Source organism: Neodiprion virginianus, chromosome 4 (assembly GCF_021901495.1).
Source record: "Neodiprion virginianus isolate iyNeoVirg1 chromosome 4, iyNeoVirg1.1, whole genome shotgun sequence".
NCBI classification, from domain to species: domain Eukaryota; kingdom Metazoa; phylum Arthropoda; class Insecta; order Hymenoptera; family Diprionidae; genus Neodiprion; species Neodiprion virginianus.
Window position 1 is genome coordinate 32,515,538 of NC_060880.1, and position 24,861 is coordinate 32,540,398.

At 47.0% G+C, this 24,861-nt stretch overlaps 2 protein-coding genes across 2 annotated transcripts; both read right to left on the reverse strand.

The window, feature by feature from the left end:
- Positions 1-18,695: 18,695 nt before the first annotated feature.
- LOC124301807 (cuticle protein 19-like) lies at positions 18,696-19,211 on the reverse strand. Its single transcript, XM_046757241.1, has one exon. It carries the CDS (start codon positions 19,182-19,184, stop codon positions 18,792-18,794), a length of 393 nt encoding a protein of 130 aa, XP_046613197.1. The 5' UTR covers positions 19,185-19,211; the 3' UTR covers positions 18,696-18,791.
- Positions 19,212-21,551: 2,340 nt separating this feature from the next.
- LOC124301808 (cuticle protein 19-like) lies at positions 21,552-22,078 on the reverse strand. The gene has a single exon (XM_046757242.1). It carries the CDS (start codon positions 22,032-22,034, stop codon positions 21,639-21,641), a length of 396 nt encoding a protein of 131 aa, XP_046613198.1. The 5' UTR covers positions 22,035-22,078; the 3' UTR covers positions 21,552-21,638.
- Positions 22,079-24,861: the final 2,783 nt, after the last annotated feature.

Consider the following 24,861-nt stretch of genomic DNA (forward strand, 5'->3'; position numbering starts at 1 on the left):
ACAGATTATTCCTACAAGGCTTTGACGGACGGAAGCGATAGATGCGATTACGCGATCTCGATTGCCGGCGCAAACGATGCACCGTAGCCTTGGGTTCTCCATTTTTTCAATCAACGATGAACAAAACTACGGTTATTCCCTCCCGGAAATGAAGTCAGCCACGTGTGCGCGTATGTAGGTGAAAATTGACAAATGTGTTTTTAAATTTATCGTTGTCACTTGGAGCGGTTCGTGCCGCATCCAGGTCCAACGGGGATGACGAAGCGCGTTCCGGACGCCACGGAGACGAGAGGCGGGTAAATATTGCTAACGTATAGTCAATCAGCTAATGTGTTGGGTTCAGAGCGCGGAATGTTCCTCCTTTCTTCTCGTTCTTATTTCCTTTCTCTTCATACTCATATATGGCGGCGAATTCTTTCCAGGATTTCTCGATATTGAAGTTTAAGTGTATAAATTTGAATTAACGTTGCGTCAACTCTTCGGGCTACTTTGTTATAAATTATCTCGCGTCGTGGTAATCAAATTACAAAGTTGAACCGTTTCAAACTTCTTACTTACATTACGTCTTCGCAATTTATAGTACTCCTGAAGCCGAACGCTCGCCTACACAGGCGGGCAGCATACTTCGTACGCGTCTGCATGGCAGGTATATCCTGTCGGTTCGCTGAAAGCTCGCGGTAACCGAAATTCGAACTTTATCGAAATCTATCTACCAATGCCAGGAATTTTCTCTCTGTGTTATACAGCCGGTTTTCGAGAATCGTATAATCTTGCCGCTGCTAAGTAAAACCACCTGTACTACCCATAAAAATCCATCGCGGCCCGAGGAATAAATTGCTCTCTTGACCGGTCTCACCGAAGACGAAACGAGCGTTTATTCCATCCCATGAATCACCCCGAGGTGTCGCAAAAAACGATTCTACGAAATATCGCGGTTCCAAGACATGCAGCGCGAGATGAGAGACGTTAAAGTTGAAGAATTTTGCGCGTGATCCACCTGACCGTTGGGCAGGTATAATAACCGGGAGATAATCACCTGTGACTAACTCTCCGAAGATGAACGAGCGCTTCGAGCACTCGGTGATGTTCGCCGAGGACAAAAAATTGGCTGTGATACACGGGCATTTACAATATCTTGGAAGTCGAGTGGCGCAATGATCCCGAAACGCGCGTATGACTCGCGCGTCTGTAACGTGCAGCTGGTATCGTGGTCAAGGTGTTCGGTGCAACGTCCCAAGGAAGGCGACGTTGACGTCTTCATGCCACCGTAGGACTTGCGACTCGAAAGGCTTGAGGAGTAAAGTGCCTCCGGACATTAGGTGGATATTTACGCGATAGGGGCCCATTTTCTGGGCCCAATTACGCCCGACTAAAATTACGTTATCTCTCTCGGCTGCGGCTAACTGAAATTCCAGCCGAGCCATAAACATCGGGTATCCTTGAGCGGATGGACTGGGACCGAGTCTTCGGGCCCCGTTGCCGCGGGGGTCCTTCTTGCCTCGTGTTGCACGGAGACACCTTCCAGGTCCCACAATGCCCGGCTGACCTGAGGGGGCATAGTGGTGCGGCGCGGTGCGGTGCGGTTCTCGTCGTTATTAAACCTAAATCATTTGCGTCGAGAGTCTCTGCCATAACTCACTGCCCGGTGAAATATATGGCGGTGGTTAAAATTGTGGCCCAAAGCTCCAACTACATAGTCAGTCTTCTCCTACGTCATTTCTGGCAGTTCACCGGGCCCAAAATTCGGCTTGATTTAGTGAGATGGAGAATTTTAACAACTTCTCGGATACGTGCAATTTGCCGGTGTTTACCTGCCGTCCAATAAACGCCCGAGTTTCGCCCGCGAAGAGAAGAAGAAGCAAAAAACTAAAAAAGAACGGAGAGATCCTCTAATATACCTAATACACAGCACTCCGCCGCATATTTTTTCGGGTTCTTTTCTTCCGAGGTTCTGACCCAGTGACGTCACCAGATTAGGACCGGGGTTACTTTGCTTCACACCGACGCAACGTCGCCATCGATGCCGAGGTGAAAGTTTCGTGCGTAAATCCTGAGCCCCGGGGACCTGGATTATTCGCCCCCCAACGACAATGAAACTATCCGGGGGTTCGGGGGGCTGGGTTTTAGTCTTGACTCACGACTCGAATCACTTAAATTAATGCGAACTTAAACCCACGGCAAGGTATAACTGCGCCCTGCCCATTCCCGCCTTCCACGCTTCCTGCGTGCGTGACACGGTATCTTTCTCGGCCGTAGCTTCAGCTTCGGTATGAAAGCATTCTCTCGGAGGACAGACGGCGTTCTTTATCCGAGCCCCCTTCTAATTTATTACACCTTACGTCAAAGGGTGACTTTTCCAAGGTAGTCATCCTGCCGGGACGAGGAGTGCGCCTGCAGGTCGAGCTCGAGACAACCTTCGTAATTGACTCGAAGATACGGGTCGGGCGGGAAAAAGTTTATACGAGGCTTCGAAAACAGTTTTACGAAGGAGGAGAAGAAGAAGAAGAAACAGGAGGAGGAGAAACCGAGCGGAGCGGAGTCTAGGAGTCGTGGGCAGAGTAATTTCGCGACAGACGGCGACGCGCCGTTCCACAAATGAAATGGACGCACCAACTTTTCCCTTCTCTTCGATTCTTCTTTTATTAACTTTCGCTGATACAGTCCCGCCTTACCTGTGCCTGTGTCATTAAATGAGCTCGCGGTATTCGTCCTCGCTTCAGCGGCGGGCCGTTTTACCTTAAGTCTTAATTTATTACCTAGTGAAACGTTAGTCTTCCGCTACGCTAACGTATTCTTCGAGCAAGAGACAACGCTTCAGCCCACCAATTCGTTGGGGTCATTTCACGGTGAACTTGATAAATAGACATCGCTTACTAATTCATTTAACGCTCCATCATAACTCTGTACAAAACACGCCAGAGAGCGCTTAACGACTCGTTGACCATTCGTCATTTGAAAAAATTTAATATAGACACCTCTGGAACCGCGGCGTATTAATTGAGAACCATGGTATTTGTCACCACTCACCACCTCCGTTAAATCGCATACGTTATCCGCGTGGCTAGGGTTAATTTAAAGAAAATGAAATGTCGCGTTCACCAAACATACAGTGTCCGGCTTCTTAATTTAATTTTTTATTTTTTCCTTTTTTCTGTTGAGCAGTAAATATTGTGAAAAATTCGGAGAGTTACTCTCGAGCTAGCAACCGATTATCCGTACTGGGATGTATTTTCTTACATTTCAAAAATGATCACTCATTTTCTACGATACAAGACTACAATCATTTTCAAAGGTCATTAACAAGAGAAGATGCGACAAAATTAATCCAGAGAATTTTTGGCTGATTGGTACAGTGAACCTCAGCGGTAGGATTGAAACCGTTATGAAGCGAGACCATACATGGTAATATTACGTGTGGTTGACCGAACTCCGCAAGGTAAAAATGAATTAACCCACGGGACCTGAATAAATCAAAAGTTAAGCCTACGCGGAGGTTATATGAAGCAGGCAAAAGAATTATAGAGTGCATTCCATTCCTTATACGAAGACGCATATGCGCGGGTCTATAGCGATGGCAAGGTCTGGAACAAGGTTCGGAATAAATGTGCATGTGGTATAAAACGCGTGACGTCTGGATTCGATGCAGGGACGACTCTCTGACTACTTATAAATCCTGAAAGGAGTCGGCTAATCCGGAAGCACCAATAAAATGCGGGAACCTCGGCGAGGGCACAATGGAGCTGAACTGTGTCGGTGGTCCGCGTGGGAGGACACTTTGGTCACAACTTGAGAGCAAATGGGCAAATGTCAAACACCGTTTGGTGCCCAAAACGCAGGAGGTCCGCCTAGCTCGTTTCCTCTTCTGGCCTGCAGCGCTATTTATGCTTTCTTCAAATTTCCACCCCACAGAGCCGAAAACGGAAGGCCCTTGGTCTCACCCTGTTTGCGGTCGGTGAAAGCTGTCGTTCGGTAATCCCTCAAGTACCCATGACGTGAATTACAGCCGAAGGAAAGTAGGTACGACTACCGCGGATAGGTACCTGATGTTCGGCTACCGTTTCACTTAAGACCCTGCTCAGGGTCAGAGCCAAATGAGCAACGGGTCTTGACCTGGTTACATCAAGACATAATTTCGGAAAAGAGGCTCGTTGTAAAATGGTGTTCTCATGACAAAACCTACGGGTTTTCCACTTTCACTCTGCCGGTAATAATAAGATGGGTGTTTTTCCCTCGTAAATCTGAGAACACAGCGGTTAAAAGTTATCGACTCCACAATGAAAGCGATACTGGAACGAACTCGAGAAACAAGCTTGAATGTAACATATCGAGTGCTCGAGGCGCATGCTGCTCTCGACATAGTCGCTATGGACGGACTCGAGGGAATAGGTAAAGTTATGCAATTTGTACAACTCGGAGCTCAATCAAGGATGGGAATATTGACGTGGTCGTACATGATTTACGCGACTCCTGGCAACACACATTTCGATACAGCGAATTGCAAATCACTCCGGAAGACGACGGGATAACGGATAGCGGGGTACGACGCGATATTCGAGTACCATGAAGGGCAAAGGACCGCCAAGTTTGAGGGTGGCTCAGCCTGTGACGCGAGTACGCATCGTATATCAAGTGATGGATAGAGGATCCCATTGTCCTCATGTCGGTACAAAGCAAATATTGTCCCCGCTACTGCGAATTTACAAACAGACGCGTCCACCCGACACTTCTGCCGCCATGAGCTTAAAAGCAACCTGATTACGCCTGGGTTTTATTCTTTTCGTTATAATGTGTCGACACCAACGAGTTTCAAACCCCTCCACCCTTTTAATCTCGCTTCTATGCATACATAGAGTAACTCGCACTTGCTGCAACGAGAAAAAATCAAATTCAGTGACCTTAATTGTCACATCCGATACTACGAGGTTATAATGAATAGACTCGTAACTCGATGGTATCTACACGTAGGTTCCTCCTCGACAATTTTAGTCTATTATTACACACAAGGAGGGGAAAATGCCTTGCGTGTGTGCGTCGGTGAACGTACACGTATTGACGTATTTCGCGCCTACGTTGGCGATCGAAGTGCACGGAAACGATGCCAACCTGTGATTCAAAAACCGACTTTTTCAATGCAAATGTATTTACCGGTTCGATGAATCTTCACCATTATTGCAGCGGTATATTTCTGTTTGCCGATACGTGTCGTTTGTGCTTCCCGTTTCAACGATTGATGAAAGCCTCCCGCAACCCTAATAAGGTTTGTATCCGCCAACTGTGTCGTATCGAATTGAAAAGCAGCAAAGGCCGTATAATCAATATTATTATTATTGTCCTCATACTATCGTCGTTATTTATATTTCCTATTCTTTTTTCCCCATTATTATTATTAATACTATTATTGTTGTTATTATTATTATTTTCATCGGGTTTTTGGCAAATATACAAGAACGTATCCTGTCCATAGTAACAGGAATACTGATTAGGCGTTACCCTACAGAGATACTCCACTTTCTTCATTTTTTAGTTCATTCAAACTCGTTTTTTCAACCGCTGTCCAGTTTGACTATTAGAAATAGTGAATTATGAAACGGTCCCTTTGGAGTCGTTAAAAAACCCTGAAGCGCATTGATCAGTGACCAGCGTCTTGTATCTCAGAGTCCAGACCATAGATCGTGTAGCTCTGTTTCTTGTGCGTGTTTATTGTAAATTAGGGAATGTCCTACACTCCAGGGCACAGCCCCAAAGAGATATTTTCATTGTTCTTGACCCAAGAAGCAGTGGGGTGCCTAATGTCTCGGTATCTTCGCTCTCTTCGCGTCTCTCGCTTTTTCTTTCTCTCTCTTTCTCTCTTCCGAAAGAGATCTCCTTCTTCTTGGGGATTGCCTCTTACCGATCGGTGAATTTTCCGGCCACTTTTCTTTATCTGCCAGCTCTCTTTTGCGGTCGGTTTTATACTAAGCTCTCACTTAGCGCGCGTGGCTTTCGTTTGAGCTCGGCAACATCGGGATCATGCCGAGTCTCTTATCGCTTGATCTAATGTATGCAACGGACGTCCCTTGAATGAGAGGAGAAATATAAGCTTACTGGCTTGCCAACAGCTACGACTACTTGCCTTTTGGCAACGAAATATCACCGCCGAGCCGTGTGTCGAATGCGGATCTAGTCTCAAAGCACCGGGTAGGCACGCATTCCAGCTCTGCACACTCATCTGTACGAGCGTGCTAAATGTTTCTGTAATGTGGCTGTTTATTGACACTCGGAAGTGCGATTGTGTAGAATGTAATTAATTTTCAAACATGTGAATATACCTGATCTTGAACTTTGTAACACGACTAAACTGCCATTCAAGCTACCACATCACGCGTTATCTGGTTTCACCGAATTTCCAATAATTTGCACTCGAATAACGAGAGGATGCGGGTGATTGATTTAAACTTGCAGCCTGCAACTGCAAGTTTATTTCATTTCACTAAAAGCTGGTCGTATTATGCCAGCTGACGATGAGGCATTTGCCCTTTCAGGAAGTCTTCAAAGACGGATAGGTGGGCGTAGTTCGGCAAGATTCATCCCATGGAAAATCGCGTCGCGAATTCTATGTTCTCGTACTACTTCTGTACTGAGCGGCAGGCGATAAACCGCTTCCCTCGAGATTTTGCCCGATATCGGTTTGCCAAGGACGGTTACCGCGAAACAGATGCAGGAAGACACGCGAGAGCTGTACCAGCATCGGTAAAGCTCCGGCTTACCTTAGACCGGTGGAAGAGGCAGACGCAGTCACAGAGAGGAAGTTTGACCAATGGCTGTGTCGAAACGGCTCTTGCGAGGTAAGCTTAAGTGTATAACGTTGCCATTGGAGCCTGTATGTGACAGGCGGCGGTCTTTTGACGTAGGGTAATTTGCATGTCTGAGCGGCTAAATTTCACTGACCGCAGAACCCAATTTAATCTCGATTCGGAAACTAGTGCAACTAAAGCGAAGACTAGCTCCGGGCTCGACGAACGCTGGAGATCTGATTGTGAGGCTGGACCGGGTCACTTTGAGATGTTTTGCGCAAATGCGTGCCTGGATCGAACGGTGAAAAGTGCTTCTGTCAAACGAGTATAGCTGTCTCTGCGAAAATGATACAATTCTCTTTTCTGTCTTTCTCTCTCTCTCTCTCTCTCTCTCTCTTGCTCTCTTGCTCACTCGTTCTCCTCCGCTTTTGGAGGGCGCGCAATTTCTTCGACTTATGATATCGCGGGCCCCTTTGCTGACTACGGCGACGCCGTTACCAGCCAAGCACGTCTTTTACCCAATCTCCATATTTATAGGTTATAAATATAAGTATTTTAGATTTTAGGTGATTTATAGCCGAGCCTCCGAGCGATAAAAAAAATTACAAATCGTAAAGTCAATTTTTTTGCTAAAAGGGCAAAGGGTTAAAGGGACGCCCTACCTGATTTATTCACTTCAATTTTCTCCAGAGTTTTCTCCCTCTCTCTTTCCTTTCTACATTTCGTGTATACATGTACGTACAAATCTCTCTCTCTCTCTCTGCTTCTATCTATCTCTGTGCCTCTCTTTGCAGCGTACGACTTGCTATCCGAATGAGTTTTCATTTTTCTATTTGCCCATTCTTTATCCGCCGGGCGTCATTTTTCCTATTCGTGTTATTGTAAAAACATAACGTATGGAAAAAAAATAAATAAACCGGTACCATTGATCGCCTCGATATTTTAGGAACAGTGCCACAATTTGTTGAGTCAACGTTTTTCATGGTGGCAGGCGCTTTTTGCAAAAATTTTATGCCACAAAATCGAGTAGAAATCATTGCAGGTACAAGGAAGTTTGGGATTAGGCTTCCGTCACGGAATACAACTCATTTGTCAATGGGCTTATGTGAAAATGAGTGGCCTATTCGATACTCGAGTTTTAAAAATTGCATCTGATCGATCACGAGGCATCTGTAACTGCGACGCGTCTAGACAGTAAAAAAAGTGTCAACAAAATTTTGATGGATAGACACACCAGGGCGTTTTCATGATTCAACGATAAATTGTGTGCCCGTAAAAGTCGTACTTGGAGAATCATTTCTATCAAGCCAAGCAATTTGAAATGGCGAAAGTGATTCGCAATCTGTTAACTGAAGCATGAACCATTTGATCTTTATTATATCTATCGCTGATCTATTGAATTCCTAGCAGCCGTATGTGCCTGGACGGTGGAGATGTGAAAAAAATGCTTATAAAAAGATTCTATTCTGGCTTTTCAACAATCTCTAACTGAAGATGCCTCTACGTTCACAATAATATCCACTGTATTACAGTGTTCGTGTAAATTTCAACGTGTCAAATGAAAATTCTTTACCCTTTCGTCACGTATTGTTACAACTATTTCTCTTCGGAACACTTCAAATTCGATTCAACCCAATTATTTGCACACTTACGAAATTGTATTTCTAGAAATGGATCGGTGCAACTTGCAACCTGTCAGCCAGCATCCTTGTGAAACACTACACTGGACGAGGAAGATAACGAAGAACAAAGAAGGACAGGGCTAAAAACTGTGGTAGTACGGAATAAAGTCCCTTGTTTGGCCCAGGTGTATATTGAATTAGAAACGGTAAAAAGATGTCGCCGGAAAAAGTCCATCTTAGATGGCTGGCTCGGTTTCTCTTCGGTCACTTTTTATCGAGCCACGTAGATTGGAATTGGAGAACCATGGTTCGAATTAACCTGAAATTTCCAGAGCCCATTTTTATTTCCTTTCTTCGTAAAAAATTGACGATTGAACGTTGTTCTTTGTTTTTGATTTGAAATGATTGATACAGCTCAGATTTTTTTGCTTCGTATCAGTTAACAGAACGATATGTAACATGGATTACGAATTAAAAATTTTCTCCTCAGATCTTACGGTTTTGTTTTTTTGGTTTTTTTTCTTCAAACAAATCCCGGAGATATTTTTTTCGTACGGATGCCGTCTACTCAATCATTCGTTACAGACAATACACATCCACTCAATTATTTATCACATGCTTTCAGCTGTCCAGCAACGAGTCGTTCTGATCGAATGTTTTCACTACAGACTGACTTGCCGCGATTCCGGTGTAGTGAGTTGTTTTGTCGGATATCTTGATTCTCACAGTTTCGCCGTGGCAGCGGTGAAGATTATGCGGATATCTCTGTTAGATCAGGTAGCCTGAGGAGCATCCTTCCGTCGAGTTGCCTCGCCCCATTGCGCATCTGCAGCGTTCAATGCGGGGGCCAGGTGGGTGTCTGACAATATTTTTTGGTCCCCCATTTCAGCGACCATGCACCGTTGTCAATAATATCCCTCTCGGATCCCGATCTTGGCAGGGCGTCAAGGAGCAATGCGATCCATAGATCATTGTAAACAGTTTTACCCGCTTTACAATGGCTCTGCAACCGAGATGACGGTATATTTTTACGCCGGGTTTCCGGTCGTCAGCGTTCGGGATGCCATACGATTTGACTCGCGATGTCTTGTGGAGTTTTTGTGTTATTTGGAAACGTGAGGACTCCTAACGCGATCCTAATGTCCCGGCTCCCGTGGACCACGCAGCGCGCCCCATTTCTACTGCTGAATTGTAATTTTTCGAAGCCAATATAAAAGTACCGTCTTCATTGGGACGTCGAGTGACAAGCGAGAATATTCGACTCGGTATTTTCGTAATTATCGAACCTGCACCACGCCTAATCCAGTGGCGCGAAAAGATGCGATGCAGCGGCAAACGCCGGAGCAAATCAGCCACATAACCCGACGAAGAATGCTCGGGCTTTGAGAGGGACAAGCTCAAGCAGCAGTTGGCACGCGGATGTTGAACAGATGGAAAATCGAGTAGGAACAAGGCGAACAACGGATCCTAACTGCGGAGCAGGGCGAGTGGTTGTTATTAACGAAATTCTGAGCCCGGAACGCAACACTTTGGCCGACATAGTTTAGTCGGTGACATTTCAATGCAGGATGCAAGAGGCAGGGGATGGGGATCGGGGGGAGCGCGAATAAGGTCAACCTGGCTGGCTTGCCACCCACGAAAATGTCAGCGGAACAATTGCATCCGTCCAAATGCCTCTCGCAGGTTGGAATTTCTCCGATCGTTTAGGTTCGCTCATCTTGCGTAATGTCATTCCGTCCCGCTGCACTCAACGCGGCATTGTTCTTCCATCAAAGAACAATGAGCACCCCAAACCGGCGAACCAATGCCCGCGCACCCGAATTAGCGCCGTGACACATTGTTATCATCGCCGTTTCGACGGGGTGAAGAAATTCGACCAATTCAGCCGTGGGAATCCGGGCCACCGAGATTCGCGTGACCGTTAAGCGGGAGACGAAGAAGACGGAGCACTTCGAACGCAGAATGGAGTTTCACGTGTCAGGGCGAACTGTTCGCGGACCCAAAGCAACGACGCTTTTCAGTTTCGTAGGAAAGATGGGGGACCTCCTAGGGAGCGTGCCGAGGCCCCGGGGTCCCGAAAAGCCAATTTCTTTGGTATTGTCCGTAAATACCTGAATCATCGAGGCACACTGGCCCGTGTCTCGCGCGATATTTAACGGCTTTTAAGAAGCCCTGCTGCCCTGCAGCCAACCAACGAATCATTTTTCATCTTTATACCTTTCCGAGTTTAATTTGGTGGCACCGTCATTTTCCGAGGGGCCGAAGGCCATTGTGCCACGGAGCCCATTATACCATTGATACCGCGAAGGGAGAGGAAAATTATGTTATTGTTTCTCTTTTTTCAACCTGCTGAGTTCTTCTGCAGTTTCTTCCAGCTTCTAGGTTGGCGGGGGCCGCTGCATTGGCGGTGTGTAAGTTTTCAATACCAACTGTTGAAGAATGAAGACAAAAATCCTATTCGAAGGGGCGTAATGAATTCCGTTGTCTAATATTCGCCGGTTCATTTCGGATACAGTTTTCCACCATTACAGCTGCAGCTAGTATACCTAACCGACGGTGATTATATCCCGTGAATGTGCACTACTTCGTCCTACAAACCTGGATACGCAGTTGTGAAATCAGCATCCGAGTCGGGTTCCTTGGACCGGAGAAAGGTTTTCTCCCGCTTGGCCACAAGGCTTGAAGCTCTCTTGACCTTCACCCAAAGCTAGGCACGCTGAATAACTCAGATTGCGAAACATGCGCTGAAATACGAGGAACGGTAGGTGCCCAACGCGCTCGGTATCCGGTGAAACATCTTTAGTCGAGAGTGTTTCCCCTGGCATTCAGAACTCCTCCGTGTTACGTATAAAGCACCGTGTCCCGCATCAATCGAGTATTGGGACAGAGGAAAATAAGGAGGATAAAAGGGGAGGGAGAGAAGAGGAGAAATAAAACTCTGCAATGCTCCCGTGCCGGAGCTTTCTGCAACTGTGAAAGAATTACCGAGCAACAGGGCTCAAATATTTTTGTAATAACGATCAAGGGGTGTGTCTCCGGTGACACGAATAACAACCGACATGTCTCAATGTTGTGCCCAGCTCTTCAGCTGCCCCATTGTCCGTGCGTAACTAACAATGCTAGGGTTCAAATAACGTCTTACTACACTCCGTGGCACATACCTGCTATTGGTGGTGAAGGGCAACAACGAACAGGGGCAGAAGAGGAGCGCTGTGGAGGGGGCTTTCGGGTCTGAGGTCCCATTTCACCAGCCATTCAGGCCGCTTTGGGGGACACTTAAGAACACGTGGCCGTCGCCGTGGGCTGAATGTGGCCGGCGTAGGCCTTGCTCTTTTATCGAAAACCTTAAATTGCAATGATCCGATTGAAAATCGCCGATCTAGAATAACTAACGCGCATCATCTGCTAGCTACATAATTTTTTCAAGTCACGCGATCTGCGGTCGGGAAAAAGTTCTTTTTATTTTCTCGGAACATTCGTCGGACGGTTAAGCTCGATCAACGTAATTGAGGAACAACGGTTGACTATCGATTCGTAATCTAGACGGATAAAATTGGACACGTGCCTGAGATGGAGAGCGTAGCTGAATACTTAAACCGCAGGCAGTTGGAATGATTTTGAAGTCATCGTGTCAAATTACACAATTCCCGACACGTGAATATAATTAAACGTTCTGCTTCTAACACTGTTTAGCTTTTAGGTCTGACGAGCGTGGTAATTGGTAGACAGTTTTAGGAATCAGACTCCTCCTGCAAGAGGCAGTTTATAACTGACAGCAATTTAATGGACACGGAAATGCTCAATCAAAATAATTATTATTAATTTGTAGGTTTATCCATTAGGGCGCGGTACAGGCCCCGTACCGGGCTGATGCGCAAAGAGATACATACGGAGTTTTAGAATCGTCTCTAGCGTGACCAAGGCTCCCCTAGCTCCGTGACATATGGAATTATTCTTAACTGGTCTTCCCTTCGGGAACGCGCAGACGGCTAACAAATTTCGTTTCACGCGCCTGGATAAAAGCGTGTAACATAACGCGACACGGGGACTTCAATTTCAATCTGGATTCCAACGGTGTGATTTTTCCACCCAGCATATATGACGTACAAAAAGCCCCCGCGCCTTTCCGGGAACGTAACCACGCTCGCACGTGCTTAGCTCTGACGCGAGCGTGAATATTGAACGAGCCGGTGAACATATCCAAGAAAATTCGGTCCCCCTTGCGCAGGGGTTACACCGTATTTTGATCTGTATCAAATTATTGATATCACTCGCTCAGCAGCTATCGATCACAATACGGACATGTCTCGTCGCTCCGACCCAACGATACACGCATTGAATGTATAACCGCTATCTGGTATCGAAATCAAAGTCTCAGTCTCGAACACCTGCTAGGTGGTCAGATGAGAAAGGAACGCCAGGAAATTCTGCAGGTACAATATTAATTGATGAAACGTGCGGGTGATATCAGTGGGAATGGATCGAGCAGATGGTAGCCTTTTCGTGACAGGTTAGAAAGCAAAGGGCTCTGGATCAATTAATCTTTGAAATAATAATTCCAACACATGTTGGCAATCCTGTATATATACATACCCAAGAAACGAATGGAACCAAGAAGGTGCGGGAGTGCGGCGGTCTGGCACTATTATTCATCCCGTTGCTTTTCGGAGTGACGTTCTGGAATTAGGAGCCTCGGAAGTACAAGTATACAGGGTGTCTCTTCGAGAAAAACTAATTCTTCCTAATCTTCTTCCTCAGCGATACAATGAACGCTGTTGAAACTGACCTTGTTATACTTTTTTCATACCACCCTGTCAAAAACAGAACATTCGTATACTCACGAGATTACGAAGAGGATCGAGATACCGATCAGAGTTGACTGGATGTATTATACGTGTCAGACTTCATGAATAGTATAGCAATGTGTACGAACCATCATCGAGAACGTTAATTCTTTCAGTTTTAGAGTGGATTATTATACAAACAACGCTTGCCTGGACATATCGCCGAGTGGTAACTGCGTGCATGAAATGAATGAAAAGTGCCGGCGTGTGACTGACACAAGAAAGTGCAAAACCCTGGAATTTGCGGGTATATAAATGTAACAAACGACGCGCCCTTCCACGTTGGATGACCTTTCGGAGGCCATCTTTTTGCTTCAGAATCCGGAGTACGATTTGACGTGGGTTTAATTAAATATTCCCCTACTCATTCAATTTCGGGTCGCGAACTTAGTTAAGCGTCCCTCGTGGCCGGATCGGTCGTACATGTAACAGTCGAGGGGTCACCACCGTGTGTAACGATGGTCCAACGTAACAAGTTTGGTGACAAAGTAGCACCGGCCGGGCATTTCCCAACAAAACCCCAGGGATACAAAGGGCTTTGGGCAGACACCGGCATCCGTACATTCGGTGTTTCGGCCTTGCCCATCCGCGTGCACGCCGGCATGTATCACTTGCGTTTTTGTTGTTCTTCCGTTTCTCTATCATCAGATGATTAGGAATTTACATGGTTTTCCAAATTCCCTGTGAGACGCGTGAACTCACTGTGGTTGGACTCGAGTATCTGACTGCATTGCGGAAGGCGGACCGCAACGCGGACCTCCGAAGACGTTGATTTCGTACTTGAGTGCAGAGTTTGTTGCAGACAAGCTTAGATCGGCGGACAAGCACTTAATTAAGCCGGGAACATATCGCACCAACGCCCATCCAGAGTCGACCCGCAGACAACACAGACGGGGCGGTCCTCATAGACACACCCTCTAGGGAATCCCCCTCACCAAACTGCCGCTTAGTTCAGATTCTACGTTCCACGGAAGCAGAACGTCGTGTGTATTTTAGAGGTCAATTAATACCCGACCCGTTTGCTCATGCATAATTCATGAGTGCACCTCCCAGGCAGGCAGGTATATATATATTAATGTATCCAGACATCGCGTCAACCGGAAATTCGTCAGACCTGAGGACGATGAATCCGGCTTCATGATTTCCCGCCCTTCGCTCGACCTCATCATTCGCGAGAAAGGTCTAACAGCTGTGAAACTATCCACGCGGCATTCCTTGCCGCACGGATTCGAATTCTAACGGTGCCGAGGCTCCGCCGCCGGCTTTGAATCCCTGTTAAAAAATCATTTTACGCGGTGGTCCCGACAATAGGTACGCTCCACGAACGAGCCACGGGACACTAGAGAAAGGGTAATGAGACGATACTCCCGGTTGTAAAGTGGGGACGGGATCATTAGAGACGCCGACACAGCGGGTGGACGTCTTGGTTGAGGTACTGGCTCACCTTCCGAGAATCCACCGCCTAGCTCTTTTAGGTTGCCAAAGATCGGGGCAGACTCGATCGTAATTGCATGCCGGGCGCCCGGGTGAAATGAGACTGGAATCTCGAGCGGCACTTGGACGATGTGACCTGTGCTACTGGAGTAAATCACTCATTTGAATGGTATAACGAGACGAGGAGTCGAATGGACCAAGTTCACTGCAAGATCGATTGAACGCTCGGCGCGAGATTGCGGATGCGACGCGTTGTTAATTGGGGAGTCGAGGCTCGTCAGGCGGGACGCTCGACGACTTCCGCTTTAATAAGACAGGGGGATCCCTCGGAATACCCGGCCTAGACCTGTTCAACCTCGCGCGGAACCGGGTCACGGAGAAACCCGGTCGTTTACTCAGACCCCGAGCATATCTTCTATGGAGATGAATGCAACCGCGAGTTTACACCACCTTAAGCCATACGCCGGTCGTGCGCGCCATCGTATTCTCGACTAACTGCTGTAACTTGTTACGACGCCGTTTGTTTGAGTTAGAAGTTACGTAATTTCAATTGTCCTTTCACGGGCTGCGCTCTATTCACGCGCGACGAACGTAACCCAGACTTAATATGACGGCTAAAGGCCGTGTCATACATTATACATGAAAGGCTCGACTAGACGAGCTTTTAGCCACATACACTCTCTCCCTCTCCCCCAGCGCATTCTCACTTTTCGACTCCTCAATCAACGACCAACGTGCTGCAGACCTTATAATCACGCGGTTTCGATCGGAACCACCCGAAACATTCGTGCGGGCTTCTTGACGTCCCCGCGCGGAGAACTATCAATCATGCGGAAGGATTTTTCCACAATTGAAATTGATCGTCTAGTTTTCTTCACTTCTTTTCAATTTCACCGATTTTCTTTTCGTTTATTGTCTTGCAGGGGAAATATAAATTAGTGCGTCGCAGAGTGATAGAGGATTCAAAGAATACTATTTTTCGAATAAAAACATTGGCATAGGTTCGCAGATAACAAAAGCGAGCACCGTATAGCTTTTTTAAACAGCAACCGCGAGCGGAAAGGTGTGACTTGAGATCCGTCTTGCCTTCACAAATCCATCATCACGAAAACGGAGAACGGAAATATAAAATTTCGCGCACTCCCGCGTGTCCCTCGGGTTCCTCAGCTGGATGCCTATTTATCTACCCTTAAATTTCCTTCGGCACTCTCGAACCTTCGCCCGCGAGTGAAAGATGAACCCCGCAGGAGAGAACTCCGATGTTCAGGTTTCCAAAAATACCAAGAAGCTGAACCGAACCCCCCTCAAAAACACCCGATTCACACACCCGCCACGTGGAAAAAGGATCATCGTCGAGATAGACCGCTATGAAAGTTCAGTCGCAACGATTTTCGTCATAGTTTTACAAAAAAGCTCGCTGCAATTTCCCTGTATATTCTTTATACTTACTTCTCGGCAAGTACAGATAATAATGTAAAGGACAAGAAACCAGCAAGTTTAAATTAAATTACGGTTGTTATAATGACTCTTGAATAACAAAAAAAAAAGGGGGGGAGGACTGTAATAGAATTCTGTACTACAACTTTAGTAACGACAGCTATTCCCTGATCCCACCCCTGCAGCATCGCAGTCTGGAAAAGCCTGCAACGACAGAGGAGTTTCTCGTGCAGTTGAAAAAGAGGGGTAAAACTTTTCCGCTATGCAAACCGGCGTAACAGGATTAGAGGAATATCAAGGCTGGAAGAGGGCGACCAGCCCCGGGCCTTTCCGGGGCCGGTTTAGTCGATCGTCGTAAACCTGCAAGGTCCAGGGCGTTACTTAATAGGTTCGAGTCGGAGGTAGATGCCCCCGAAATGGGCGAACGGGGTGAACTCTGGGCCATATTGGACGCGATAGCCAGATCAGCGTAAGCCGCAGGATTGCGGTCTGCCTCCCATAAGCGCGTATCTGTTCAGGTATGTTCGAGTGTGTGCACGGAACGTAAGGCGATGCGATGCCGGATACGCGGCCGGTATACCGTGCGAGAGTATGGTCGGTGGTTAGCAGGTAATATTTCAGGTTATTGGCGATACCCGTTGCCGTCGGCAGAGCTATTGTCTCGTATAAATAGCTTAAATACTGAAGCGCCGATGGCTACCTCAGGCGGCCGCAATCTCCGGAGCAACGTCGGCTAATAAATATCCTCCTCGACCTCGGTTGGCGAATTTAACCTTGCCGCTGCGCGGCTTTCCACCCCTGAAACCTCTGGAAATTCTAGCCGAGGTAGAAGGAAAGACGACCGCATCCCGTTGCTACTGGGGATGCGGTTAATATATGTGCATCGGCCACGAAGCGACGAAGCGAAAATTGTGGAAATAGCCTCGCCCAATACCCGATATACCCTTTCGCGTGATTGGCTAAAAGACGGTTTTTCCATTCGACAGAACAGCTCGAACGACGGTCCAATAATCGGCCATTGTCATTCGATCACTCCGCGGGCCCTCGCTTTTCCCTCTTCCTTTTTTTCTCCCGCTTCTTTCAAAGCGGCGCTGCGCGTTAATACAAAGTTACACTATGTATACAATGGCTCGATATCATTCGGTTCGTGCGTGGAAAGTTTCTGTCCGTATCACAGCCTGCCTTTGTGCCGCTGTACCCACCCAAATCCGCAGTTTAGCCGGTACAAATTCGGCACCGCTATCCACTTGTCCGATCTCCATTGTAGCAATGACCCGTCCTACCGTTCCGATTCGCAATCTCTGTTGATCGGTGAAACATATACGAGGCTTATTAGGGGAAGTCCCTGGTCAGCGGACCCTAGATCTTTTTCGGTGCGGTGAAGGTGAAAGAAAGACGAAGGAAAGGTGTCGGGAAATCCGAAACGATCCTAGTTCTAGGCGAGACGGCGGAAAACCTCAGCCGACATAATTTAAGACGAATATTCACGGACCATCGAGCGATATTTTCGCTTTCTTTGAGCCATGGAAACTTAATTTCTCACGCTCCAAGGTATCAGAGAACACCCTGCTGGATGCGAAGTGGCACTTGACGGGATTGCTGCCGATAGGGAAGAAGCGCAAAGCTATGGCTCTTCTCGATATCGTAGGAAATATGTGCGCGGTATGTGTTCCTATACACACACGAGGATTCGGACGATCGACCGTTTCCATTGTCCTTTGTACGTGGGAAAAATTTATGGCCACGATCCGCTTACGCGTCCGCGTCATGACGGGTAAATCCCCGGGTGTAATAATCGACGGGGACGCTCACACTCGTCACCGGCTGGACCAGACACGGGCCAACACGTGTTTACCTTTTTTACACCGTCACTTCGACGGGGAAACCGAAGGGGCGTCCCCGGGTCCTCAGGCTTCACGATGACACCCGCTGGCTCGTCCGTCTGAAACGAGGAGATTAAAAACTTACCTCCTCGCCGATGTAAACGTCGCCGACGCGTCCAGGGGTTCGTCAACGCGTCGTGCGACGCCTAGATCGCATAACGGAGCGCATGACGCGTCCTCTTGGCCGATCAGCGACGCCTTGCGAGATGCCGATGTAACTTTGTTTTCAACTTCGAGCACCATGAGGCAAATCCTTCGCAGATGAGAAAGTTGGCGAAATTTCTGCCGTTTTGCACAAGACCCGGCCGGTTTTAAGGAGTGCAATGGCGCAGCCACGTACGTCGCAGGTGCTTCGAACGACGGGCTGCAGGTTATTTAGGGTGTATTTTGCATTAATTATTCAAATGAGCAAACACGTTGCTCCACATTATCATAAATTACGAGCCCCTCCCCTTTTTCAACCGACGACTTCATTCCTCTCGGTAAAACGAACAACAATGGAGAGTGACTGGCGGGTTCCGCGGGACTCACGATAACCGCCACGTAATTGCAGCACGGACAGAACCTGTGCCACGGATATGTTAGCGGAACAGCGCGTCTTCTACGGCGGCACCGAGAACCGGGGGTAGGTATCGACAATTTGAAGCGATCGATTATCTCCCATATGACTAATTCGCGCGGTAAATGAAAAAACTCTTATAATTATGGTTTCAACTGTAAAAATGATTTATTCGGGTAATATTAACGGTATACAAGAAGCAACGATTCAACAACTCTCCGCCAGTGGTCATCCGCGCGTTACCAATGACCTCGGGCACCGGAGTGATCGTTACCGCCGTTGTTGTGGACCACGGCGTGGAAGCCGTTCTTGTCGGCGTGGTACTTGACGGTGCGGACATTGCCGCCTGGTTCCTTGAGGGAATATTCACCGGCGACGTTCTTTCCGTCGCGGTACTCCTTCTGGCCGTGGAAATCGCCCGTGTGATGATCCTCGACCCCGTAAGAGAAGGAGTACTTGGGGTGAGCGACGTAGTCCAGGTGGTGATGGCCGTGCTTGTCCACCCACTGGACAGGCTGATGGTGTCCCACAACGGGCCCATGGTGGTGTTGGAAGGAGTAGGCCTTATGGCCGAACGTGGCTTGGGCCAGGACGGCGAGCAAAGCGACGGAGAGGATTAATTTGACAGCCATGGTGATCGCAGTCGGGAGGTTGTGTCGATTGTGACTAACGATCAGGAAATTTGTAACATTTATATACTGTTCAGGGGTTTAAGTTAGGTAACGCTCGTTACGCGGTCCGGTAATATAGACAATTGTCACGCTTCTATGAGCGGGAATAGATCTGAATATAACGTGTGTACGTGTGTTGACGTAAGGCGGCATGTGGATAAGCATATTTCATCGACTTTAAAAACTAGTAAAAAGTGGAGCGCGTGTATTTATTCGTCACTTTTCTTTCGCTCCGCAATACTTCGGGTTTCTTTGCCCCGGTGATATTGCTCGTAAAACAGAGCTGCACCACTTTTCAATACGTGTAACTGTCGAATCCAATGCTTGCCTTTATTCGGCCGAGGAAAATATGTTGCGCACGAGGTATGTGTCTGTTTCTTTTTACCCGCTGAAAAAACACCGGCGTGGGCGTTTGCCGATCTGAGAAACAATTAAGGCGAGATAAAGACGGCGGGTCACGTAACGCAAGCTCCGCAACGCCTCGCCAGAGGGTATTTTGATTTATCGAATTCAATGTATTACGGTGCGGTGGGTTGGACCTCTCATTCGAGACCATACGTGTATCGTTACTGACCTCTGCGGAGAACCTTGGTACGAATCGAACTCGAATGGCCGCATTCGCCCAATTCATCGTTTCCAACTTGCCCGAAAAGCACCAACGTCATTCAAGAACCAGCAACGAACGCAGTCAGATCTCAAGACATGCATTTTGAAAAATTAACCATCTCCGAGACAACTACAGATTTTGTGCTACATACTGATCGTGAATTGATAAGGACATTCCAAGAATCACAGGTGCCAGGTAGTTCTCATCCTCAAGATCTGCAAAATACTTTAGTACTATGAAAATCAACGGGAACTGAGGCCAAAGGAGTAGCTAAATAAGCGAAGTGGAAATCTTCACATGTGACTGAAAGGCAGAGAAAACGTCCGTTAATCCGCTTATGGTAGTCGGTGTTTGGACTGGCTCGACATTAGCATATTACCACAAATTGCGAAAGAGTCGCGCATAGTGAGGCCAGGCTAAAACTGGGGACATCCGAGTGGTGAAATGTTCACCTGAATCTGGATTTCAACTCTGGGAAGCGAAATTATATAAAGTGGAATATAATGTAAGTATAAAGCGCACGACATCTTTCTTTGTACGGTGTGGTATGGACGATAAAATGCGAAATACTTGGCACGTATATCTCTAGAAATCGGTTCAGTATCGTATTTATACCCTCTTCGTGACTTATATGCGGCTATCACTTTTACCCGTTAGGAAAAAAACGCTATTACACCCAGTTCTTTTCTGAATCAAAATACTCCTCTCATCGAATACCCACGATCGTAGCAGCACGACTCCAGAATTGGTTGGCGATAGTAAAAAGTTTAGGAAGAAGCCGGTGATGCAGTTGATCCCAGAAACGAGAAAACCGACACAACGCTGCCTTAGGTACAAGACAGAAAAACAACCAGCGTCGAAGACAAAAGCGAAAAAAGGGTATAGACGGGGAAAAGAAAATACAGCGCGAAATAAAAAGCGGACCCTTCTCTGGGGGAGAAACGGGAGAAACACTGAGAAGGGAGCCGGCGAACCTCGTTGCGAAACCGAATTCAATTCGACAAATCTGAAATGGATGGCCAGGCTGTTCTGCAGGGTCGGAAGAGACGGTCGACTCCCGAGTAAATAGACGAGTTGTAGAAACAGAGTTTCCTCACAGATAATTCAGGCTTTTTCCGTGTTCCAAAGGGAGGCGACACAATTTATTTTCAGTCCCGGCGCGTTCAGACGTGATAAAATCTTCGGATGACCTCTCTAATCATAATATAATATTACAGTCGTAAAAGGATACTCCGAGATGCTTTCATGTGTGCAAAAACATTACAAATAAACAGCATAATTTTTCGCGTGCTTCGAAATGATCACGAAATCGATGCTTTGAAATTGAAACCACGAACGGAAATACAGGAATAGCAGAATGGTCATTGGTCCTAGAGCCAATTAAAGTATCGTGCATCGAATGATGTTTTCCAGGATGTTTGTGACATGCGAAAATTGTTTTATTCTCACAGTGAATCAACGTATCATTTTCTATTCATTACCATTCAGGTGGTCGAAGCGCAGAGTTCAATTACCCAATTGCCGTGAACAGAAGTCTGGATTACCAAACAGTTCAGAAGAAAACTCCACATCGGACAGATAAAACATTGCAATTGTACAGGATACATATACCGCCAATTCTAATCCTCAGATAATTACAAATACAGATGATACCTAGACTGGTTCTGAAGAATTATTATCTTTGAGAAAGTGGTAGACGAGCTCAGGAAAAGATGAAGAAATTTATGAAACATTCAGTTTATTAATTAACATCGTGCAGTACAGCAATAGTGAACAACTTCGTAAACGGCTAACGACATCGCAGGACTCTAATGACCGTGAGCGTAGGCGCCAGAGTGGTCATTTCCACCGCTGTTGTGGACCACGGCATGGAAGCCGTCCTTATCGGCGTGGTACTTCACCGTGCGCACATTGCCGCCTGGTTCTTTGAGCGAATATTCACCGGCGACATTCTTTCCGTCGCGGTGTTCCTTTTGTCCGTGAAAATCGCCCGTGTGATGATCCTCGACTCCGTAGGCGAACGAGTACTTCGGATGAGCGACGTAGTCCAGGTGGTGATGACCGTGCTTGTCCACCCACTGGACAGGCTGATGGTGTCCCACAACGGGTCCATGGTGGTGTTGGAAGGAGTACGCCTTGTGGCCGAACGTGGCTTGGGCCAGGACGGCGAGCAAAGCGACGGAGATGATCAGCTTGAAGGACATCGCGGCTCGAAGGTTGCTTACCGGAGCGACTGACCGTCGAAGAGCGTTCTGATTTTAGAAATGATTTGCACCGCTTATATAGTTACACCTTGGGCAACAGGTATCGTTGACATAACGCCACTTACGACAATGTAACGCGTGAAATAGAATTCAGATTCGGCTCCACCGAAGCGTGGCAATGTCAAGTGTTTAAACTTTGGCTAACGAAAGCTGTATGCAGGCATGCATGGGCGTAGGCGGATTACAGGTGAATGTAAATTACCCAAGTCTTGTATAATGGCTTGCTGCCACTAAACGGTCCTCGAAACTATTTGTATTCACCGTTTGAGACGGAATTATTTTGCCGTATAAAATCGCGTTAATTAACAAAGTTTACGTTCTCTCTGGTAAGTGTCAAGTCGGTTGATAGTTTTCGAGAACAACAGGAAATCGTTTTACCTGCTGACGGATCGAATGATACGCTGGGCGAGGAAAGAATCCTAAATAAATTACCGTTGAGTTTCGAGCCTCTTTCCGTCCCTGAAGTAGTGGATTGAAAAATTGTTGGACGCTGAAATTAGTGGCCGAGCCTATAAATAAGCGGACGCTAATGCGTTTTATCTCGCAGCGAGCGAGGAGAGCCGGTCTCGCCGGTTAAGCGACTGACATAAATTCGATCCCATTGCATTCCCCAAAGATCAGCTCAGAGCCAGTGCTCTTCGGGGCATTCCCAAATTATCCCAAACACGTGTTTTGTTACATATTTCGATACGTTTCGACGCACGCCCGCCGCTTAATTGCCCGAAAATTAGACGACTGACTCTTCAGATAGGTAAAAAGTCCGGAAAACGTTCTAGGCGGCTGCTAATCGCGCCGATCTTTTCAACAATGCGTTCGGTCACACGTTAACATCGCCCAATTCTCTCTTCTGTTCAACCATGGTCGTTAAAGGTTTTCTAAGTAATGACACCGGATGCTGTGGAAGGTTAGGGAACCGTACATGTTGTTTCACGGGGTTTCAAAGTCCCTGCATTCCACCGCGCTAAATAATTTTACATGACTTTTACTTATCCTTGATACTTTTCTTTCATTAAACTGAAAATTCATACCGTATATTATTTTTCCTTGTTCCAGCATCAGCAAATTTTGCATTCAGGCAAGCGTCGGCTTAAAGATCCATCGCGTCAGGAGAATTTACCGACACATTAAATTCTTTCATTCAAAATCGCTGTGCCGCTGACTCGTCCGATTGTTGAGGTGGACTTTTCTCGTTCGGCCAGCTCGCGTCGGCTGCTGTCCAAGTTATACGTAGGCAAAGCCAGCTGTTCCTCCGAGGAATGTATACACAAATTTATGTGTACCGTAAAACTATCCCTGTTTTAGAATATCATATTTTTCAAGTGGAACATTTTATATGCCTCGTCTCGTCAAATTTCAGTTTTTATTCACGCAGTACCGGACAGCGAGCATTAAACCGGTATACCTTTATTTTCATTAAACTGGCGGAACGAAATGTTTCTCAACGACCAGAAAGACATTCTACACACATACACACTAGTAAATATAAACGACTAAAATCGTGACGACTGTAATACAGTGCAGCGAAAGAGTATTTTCAAAAACGAACGGCTAGTTAAGCAGTAATTGTTGAAAGATTCCGGGTTGTTGATCGGTTTTCCTTCTGACCGAATTTGGTATGGATCTAAAAATGAACGTAATTTCTTTGAGAAATTCAACATCTTACACTTTCGACGTCCACTTGATAGTTCGAGTGCTTGCCTCATTAGTATAAAGAAATTGGACGAGACTTACTCTTCTGTTGATAAATATTTCAGATTTCTGGCATAAAATCTTTTCCCAATTGACCCCACCGATCGTCGAACACTCTTCACCCTACAACTGTGCCAATTGACATCATATTGCTGGTCATCTCGAAGGCGACACTGATGCGGCAAATTATGATACAGAGACTGAGAGAGCGGGAGGATCGGGAAGCCGAAGAAGAGAGGTTTGGAAAGAAAGAGAAGGCCAAAGAGGCGCCCCGCCGCGGTACGCGTTCAAAGCTGCCGACCTCGTCGTCGGTGCTCCGCGCGTTCGCCAACGTCCATAAATCTTGACTGCTGTAGACAAAAGCCCGAAAAATGAAGCGCATCAATTAACCCCGTAGCGGTGAGCAACGCTTTCGATCACTTTAAAAATTTTCGCTGAGAGAAGACGCGCGCTCGTCCCGCGTCCCCTTTTCCCTCGCCCCTCGTCCTCTTTATCTCAAAGTTGGACATGTGGCAAACGGCGTCGACGGAGATCCCAACCCTGTAAGTGGTTTTCGAGCCACGTCGTTAACTCCCAAGAACCACGTGTCCCCAAGATGTTTCCGCGTGCTTACTAACTAAAAGTACTTTCCGGGCTTAAGCAGAATTTAGGACACGTGAACCATGATGGCCTAGAACTTGGGAGGCAAAGCGCGTAAAATGATGTAACTTTGACCGTTTTAATCTCCAGTGGAAATAAAGAGGCCGCCCTGTCAAAGGCGGCGGACCTGATCCGCGGTTCCTGCAATGATCGAGGATGCCGTTCGTCTCTCCGTCCTTCGGAGAGATATCTTCGCCCAGCGGGACCCGGTGAGCATTTCATGCCATGTGAGCCAGTTCAATGTAACAATGTAAATACTTTGTCATCCGGCGGGGCCGCTTCTCGATCCTGGAGCCACGGCTGTTCCCGGTTGTCCCGAGGCGGAGTAGGGCAATCAGCCGCACGGAAAGCGCTGCAGTCATTCCGTTGCCATTATGAGTTTTAATTCGATTCGAGGGCAGAGCAGAACGCTTTGTGCTACTTCACGCATAGAATTACC